The sequence below is a fragment of the Vicia villosa genome, linkage group LG5, assembly GCF_029867415.1.
Source record: "Vicia villosa cultivar HV-30 ecotype Madison, WI linkage group LG5, Vvil1.0, whole genome shotgun sequence".
In the NCBI taxonomy this organism is placed as follows: Eukaryota; Viridiplantae; Streptophyta; class Magnoliopsida; order Fabales; family Fabaceae; genus Vicia; species Vicia villosa.
The window spans coordinates 52,226,853-52,234,255 of record NC_081184.1 but is presented as its reverse complement, the minus strand read 5'-3'; the positions used below and the strand labels follow the sequence as shown (position 1 = coordinate 52,234,255).

The window sequence follows — 7,403 nt, the reverse complement described above, 5'->3', positions numbered from 1 at the left end:
TACCTCCTCCTCCTGCTAATCCTCCATTCTGGTATAAAGCAGATCCTCAATGTGCTTTCCACAAAAATGCTCCTGGTCACACTATGGAAAACTGTTACCCTCTTATGAGTGAAGTCCAAAAATTGGTCCAAAGTGGTATGCTCACCTTCAAAGATGTTAATCCTAATGTCCAAGCTAATCCACTACCCAATCATGGGGCTGTCAATGCTATACATACTCAATCTGGCTATGAACGTATGTACGATGTTCGTGAATCAACTCAATCTTTGGTGCCAATGCATATTGTCTTCTGTGAACTTAACTGTTTCCCTCCTCACAATTACAATACTTGTTCCATTTGCTCAAACTTCATTCATGGATGTGAAACTGTGATCGACGATCTTCACAAACTGTTGGACAGAGGAATCATCAGTATAACAAAGAAGAAAAGAAATGAAGAGACTCATTCTGTCAACATGGTGCATGGGTGTCATGGCCAATATCAAGTCTATGATGTACATTTGCTGAGAAGTGATATAGTGCAAATGCACGCTAACTGGTGAAAGAAGGAATTCAAAGTCTCATGGATCGAGGACTCATTCAGATCCTCCGAGATAGAAATGAGAATAATGTTAATATGATTGGAGAATCCTCCAAGACAAAGTACATAGATGATGTTCGCACTATGCGTGGATCCCAACCAATGATACACGAACTATGGGTCCAAATCGGATTGATTGACTTTAGCCATTATAACTGCCCTACCTGCAAAGAAAGCACGCGAGGTTGTGCTAATTTGCAAGAAGACATTCAAACTTTGATGGGTCTAGGTTTGCTGGACGAAGAACTCAAAGGAAGAAAGGGACACAATTATATTGAAGAAAAGATGACATTCGGGCCACTTGACAGTATGATACGGGAAGTGCCTTAAAGGATTCCGAAGCACAATCATGACCTTTACATATCAGCGAAGTATGAAGATAACATTTTAACGAACGTATTGGTAGACGCTGGCTCATGTTTGAACATTATGCCATGGATCACCTTAGAAAGTTTGTCCTATCGAAGGGCACCTTTTAGGCCAAATGGGGTTAGCATATTGACATTTGAAGGGTTCCCGCGCACTGTGATTGGAGAAATTGATCTACCTATCCGCATCAGGCCTCATGACTTTGACATCAACTTTTAAGTGATGGAAATTTATTCTAATTAGAGCTGTTTGTTGGGAAGACCTTGGATTCACAGTGCTAGAGCTATCCCTTCCACTTTTCACCAGATGTTGAAGTACCCTCTGAAGGAAAAATTGATAACTATTTATGGAGAACAGACTATGTTCGTCTGTTAACTATCCTCTGTTCCAAACATTGAGGAAATTACAGCTCAGTTCCAGGCTTTGGGAGTTGTTAATCTTGAACACGGAAAAAAAGTTGGTGCATCTATTTCACCCTGGAAAGATACCCAAGAATTGGTTGCCCAAGGATCATATGAAGGCTGGGGGCAAGTCATTGAGCTTCCCGCCAACAAGAACAAGAGTGGCCTAGAAATCATATCTCAGAAGTTAAAAGGGGAAGAACCTGAATCTGCAAGCTACAAGACTCTGCATGAGACATTTCAAAGTGCTGGCTACATCAACTCAGACAATCGAGACATAGCTGATGTTATTGAAGATGCTCCAGAAAATTCAAGCTTTGTGACGCGTGGAGAGGCTAACTCCAATTAGACCTCTGTCAACATTTCTTTTGTTGTTCATGAGTCTAAGTAATTTTCTGTCTTTTTAAAATCCTTTCGCTCTGCCCAAGGAGAAAGAGTGTTGTGTCGGGCTGTGTTAAATAATTCCTTTTGCTCTGCCAAGACAAAAGTGAACTTATGTAGGCTTTGTTTCAAGTCATTAATAAAAAGCAATTTTTCGCTTCCGTTTTGTTTATCGTTTATCTTTTTCAGAAAATGGTAACTCCTAAAAAACCAATAAAAACAATCAAAAATAGTTTTTCAAAATTTTCACATACACTCTTGCATTCCTTTTATCTATTTCTAAAAACAAAACATAAATCATATGCAGATTATCTCTTTATAAACCCATTGAAAACAATGATCCTAGGCCCCCTCCCAACTTTGATTACTCTGTGTACGAAGCTGAGGAAGAAAGTAGTCAAGAAATCCCTGAGAAGATATCCTGTCTACTTGAGTACGAGAAAAAGATTATTGAGCCGCACAAAGAGCCTTTGGAAGTAATCAATTTGGGCACTGAAGAAGAGAAAAGAGAAGTGCGAGTTGGGGCATTGTTGGAAGCAAGCGTCAAAGAGAAAATGGTTGAACTATTGAAAGAGTATGTGGATGTCTTTGCTTAGAGCTATCAAGATATGCCTGGGTTGGATACCAATATTGTAGAGCAAGATTACCACTGAAACCAGAATGTCCGCCTGTCAAACAGAAGTTAAGAAGAACTCACCCATATATGGGAGACAAGATCAAAGAAGAGGTTCAGAAGCAAATCAATACCGGTTTCCTCGTCACATAAGAATATCCTCAATGGTTGGCCAACATAGTGCCTTTTCCCAAGAAGGATGGAAAAGTCAGAATGTGTGTTGATTTCAGAGATTTAAACAGAGCAAGTCCGAAGGATGATTTTCCATTGCCACATATTGATATGCTGGTGGACAGTACTACTAAGTTTGAAGTCTTCTCATTCATGGATGGATTTTTAGGTTACAATCAAATCATGATGTCACCTGAAGATATGGAGAAAACAACTTTTATCATACCCCGGGGTATGTTTTGTTACCGTGTAATTCCGTTTGGTTTGAAGAACGCTGGGGAAACTTATCAAAGAGCCATGACGACTCTCTTCCATGATATGAATCACAAAGAAATTGAAGTTAATGTGGATGACATGATTGCCAAGTCTGCATCAGAAGAAGAACATGTGGGGCACCTACTGAAATAGTTCCAAGGTTTGAGAAAGTACAAGCCTCGTCTAAATCCAAGCAAGTGCACATTTGGTGTCCGCTCTGGAAAACTCCTGGGTTTCATCGCCAGCCGAAGAGGTATTGCAGTTGATCCTGATAAAGTTAAGGCTATTCACGAAATGCCTCCACCAAAAAAAAAAAGTCAGAGGATTTCTTGGACGACTCTAATCTTCAAGCTTCTCCGCAAGGATCAAAAGTGTAAATGGACAACAGAATGCCAGAAAGATTTTGATGATATCAAATAATACCTATTGGAACCTCCAATTTTGAGCCCTCCGGTGGAAGGAAGACCATTGATCATGTATTTGACCTTACTCAGAGACTTTATGGGGTGTGTCATGGGTCAGCAAGACGAGTCTGGTCGAAAAGAGTATGCCATTTATTAATTTAGCAAAAAGTATACCGACTGTGAAACAAGATATTCACTGCTCGAGAAAACTTGTTGCACTCTTGTATGTGTTTCTCGCCGACTAAGGCAGTACATGTTGACTCATACGACATATCTCATATAAAAAATGGATCCAATCAAATACTTGTTTGAAAATTCTGCTTTGACTGGATGTTACTATCAGAGTACGACATCCAATATTGTGCCTAAAAAGCCATCAAAGGAAGTGTTTTAGCTGATCATTTGGCTTATTAACCCATTGACGATGATCAATCCTTGCATGACGACTTCTCAGATGAAGAGATCATGTATTTGAAATCAAAATATTATGAAGAGCCTTTACCTGAAGAAGGGCATTATCCTGAATCCCGATGGGGTTTGATATTTTATGGAGCTGTTAACGCTTATGGTCGAGGAATTAGGGTAATCATTTCCATGCCACAAGATTCTCACATACCATTTAATGCAAGACTGATGTTTGACTGCACCAACAATATGGCAGAATACGAAGCTTGTATCATAGGACTAGAAGAAGCCATTGATCTTAGAACCAAGATTCTAGATGTGTATGGAGATTCTGCTCTAGTGATTAATCAGATCAAAGGAGAATGGGAAACCCGTCACCCTGGCTTAATTCCTTACAGAGATTATGCTCGAAGACTGCTGACCTTCTTCAACAAAGTTGAGTCCCATCACATACCTCGTAAGGAAAATCAAATGGCAGATGCATTGACTACTCTGGCTTCCATGTATCAAGTGAAGTTTCCAAATGAAGCTCCTCAAATTAAAATCATGCGCCTGGATAGGCCGGCCCATGTGTTCGCTGTTGAAGTTATCTTAGATGACAAGCCATGGTTTCATGACATCAAAATATTCTTGCAAAAACAAGAGTACCCACCAGGGGCATCGAGCAAAGACAGGAGAACTTTGAGAAGATTGTCTGGTAATTTCTTCCTAACTGGAAATGTGCTCTACAAGAGAAACTTTGATATAGTATTGCTCAGATGCGTGGATATACACGAAGTAAACCTGTTGATGCAAGAAATTCATGAAGGATGTTTTGGCACTCATGCCAATGTATATGCAATGACATGAAAGATATTAAGAGCAACTTACTACTGGATGACAATGGAATCTGACAGCTACAAATATGTGAAGAAGTGCCACAAGTGCCAGATCTATGCTAATAAGATCCATGTGCCTCCAACGCTTCTCAACGTTATCTCCTCTCCATGGCCCTTATCTATGTGGGGAATTGAAATGATAGGTATGATTGAACCAAAGGCTTTAAATGGACATCGCTTCATCCTGGTCGCCATTGATTTCTTCACCAAATGGGTCGAAGCTGCCTCTTACACCATGTTACTCGACAAGTGGTAGTAAGGTTTATCAAGAACAATCTCATTTGTCGCTGTGGCGTACCCAACAGAATCATTACAGATAATGGTTCCAATCTGAACAACAAGATGATGTGTGATGAATTCAAGAATGAGAATCACAATTCTTCTCCCTACCAACCAAAAATGAATGGAGCGGTGGAAGCAGCTAACAAGAATATTAAGAAGATTGTCCAGAAAATGGTTGTGACTTACAAAGATTGGCATGAAATGCTCCCTCTTGCTCCGCATGGGTACGATACTACAGTTCGCACTTCGACTGGGGCAACGCCCTTCTCCTTGGTATATGGCATGGAAGTCGTACTCCCGATAGAGGTTGAAATTCCCTCCATGAGAATCCTAATGGAAGCCAAATTATTAGAAGCTGAATGGTGTCGAACAAGATACGACCAATTGAATTTTATTGAAGAGAAAAGAATGACCTATTTATGTCAAGGTCAGCTTTACCAAGAAAGAATGAAGAGAGCTTTTGACAAGAAATTCAGACCTTGAAGATTCAAGGAAGTTGATCTTGTTTTCAAGAAGATATTACCTCTTCAACCAGATCCCAGGGCAAAATGGACTTCCAATTATGATGGCCCATGTGTTGTTAAAAGAGCCTTCTCGGGCGGTGTTTTGACTCTTACGACTATAGATGGTGAAGAATTGCCACGTCCTGGGAATGTCGATATAGACAAGAAATACTTCGCCTAAAAAAGAGAAAAAGAAAAAGCTCGCTAAGTTGAAAACCTGAAAGGGCGGCTGAGGCAAAAAGAGAGCGTCTCGATGGACTGAAAAACCTGAAAAGGCGGTCCAGGTAAAAATTAGAGGCACATAAATAATTATCCCGATGGGTTGAAAACCTGCAAAGGAAATTTATGCAAAAGTTAGGGAATATGGAAAGTAACCACATCCGGTATAACCTGACCATCCTGAAGATGCTTTTTTTGAAGACTTCCAACCGACGTCAGCGTACACCTGATATTCAAAAGTTATTAGGGAGACTAGTGATCATTGTATTCCAATGTACCCTTTCCACTAAAAAGTTACCATTTTCAAAACTTTTGTAATCCGTGGAGTCATGCCATTAATAAAATTTGAGCCTTATCTCATTTTCTTGGAATTCTTATATTTATTCTATCTTGCAAATTTTTTAAAAAAAAAAGGATTTGAAACAAAGTCAAAGTTGCTTTTCAAAATAAAAATAAAAAGATAGAACGTTTTCTTAAAGCTCTTAGACAAAGAGGTAAATGTTGACCCCGAATCCCCAAAAAGAGTTGGTCCTCGAAACGAGGAACGAAGATGCCAAATTTTCCCCACAAAGCAGCTAGGTCTTGACATAATTTGTCTCCAGCCAAGAGCGGGATTTATTCTCGAAATATGTCTCCAACGAAGAACATGTTTTCTTCTCGAAATGAACAAAGGAGGTTGATTTGGATAGTGCTCTCTTCCCTAGCAATATTTGCACTCCCAATAGTGGATGTTATTGAAAATGGGTGGAGTATATACTCTGGTGTTGTCATTCCCAGCATGGTCATCTGTAGTACATGTTTGATTTGTCTGTATGCATATAAAACTCACTCATGCATTCATACATTCATATTTATGCATATTATATGCATCTTGTTAATATGATATAATAATTATCCCCCTAAGCAATGTCTTTACTCCTTCCATTGAGCGTCAGCTTTAGGAAGAAAGACCCATATTCTTGTGATTCCCCAATGAGTTTGTTCCTCATAGGAAGATCTTTCTTTAGCTTATTCACATATTTATAGATAAGATGAATCCCCACTTTGAGCTTATTCCTCATTTGGGAGTGTCTTGTTTGGTGTCTCTTTCCAACTCCGCCTTGGATTGAACTTTGTCTCCAACAGATATAATCATTTGGATCAGCGAATCCTGGATTCTAAAAGATGCATTTATTGTGTACAATTGAAGACTTGGACCTATTTGTGGTTCCCCCAAAAATTTGATTTATATCCCCAGCAGTTGCTATCTGACAATGAGTGGTTATTTCTTTATTTGAGCAACTTGAATGCCCCGGATTTCCTTCTTGAAATAAGATGACAGTCTCTACGGAGCAATTGGAGATTATTATGAATGGTTGGTCTCTCCAGAGTCGAGACAGTTCATGTTGAAGTTATTATGAATGGTTGGTCTCTCCAGCGTCGAGACAATTCATGTTAAAATTATTATGAATGGTTGGTCTCTCTAGAGTCGAGACAGATCATGTTAAAATTATTATGAATGGTTGGTCTCTCCAGCATCGAGACAGTTCATGTTGAAGTTATTATGAATGGTTAGTCTCTCCAGCGTCGATACAGTTCATGTTGAAGTTATTATGAATGGTTAGTCTCTCCAGTGTCGAGAGAGTTCATGTTGAAGATTATTATGAATGGTTGGTCTCTCCAGCGTCGAGATAGTTCATGTTGAAGATAATTATGAATGTTGGTCTCTCCAGCATCGAGACAATTCATGTTGAAGTTATTATGAATGGTTGGTCTCTCCAGCGTCAAGACAATTCATGTTGAAGTTGGTTCTTTCCTTTGTGAATTGTTAGTCTCCCCAACGTATGAGACAATTCATTGAGAAAGGCCATTGATTTCCTTCTCTAGCATGTGAAAGCAGCCATGGAGAAGATTAAACTTTGTTCTGTGAAAATCCTAAGTTTACCAAAATCTGCTGCATTGT

The 7,403-nt window shown here is 39.4% G+C and overlaps 1 protein-coding gene across 1 annotated transcript; it reads left to right on the top strand.

Annotated features, from left to right (window-relative positions):
* Positions 1–3,639: 3,639 nt before the first annotated feature.
* LOC131604661 (uncharacterized) lies at positions 3,640–4,428 on the top strand. Its single transcript, XM_058877090.1, has one exon. The coding sequence runs from the start codon at positions 3,640–3,642 to the stop codon at positions 4,426–4,428; it is 789 nt and encodes a 262-aa protein (XP_058733073.1).
* Positions 4,429–7,403: the final 2,975 nt, after the last annotated feature.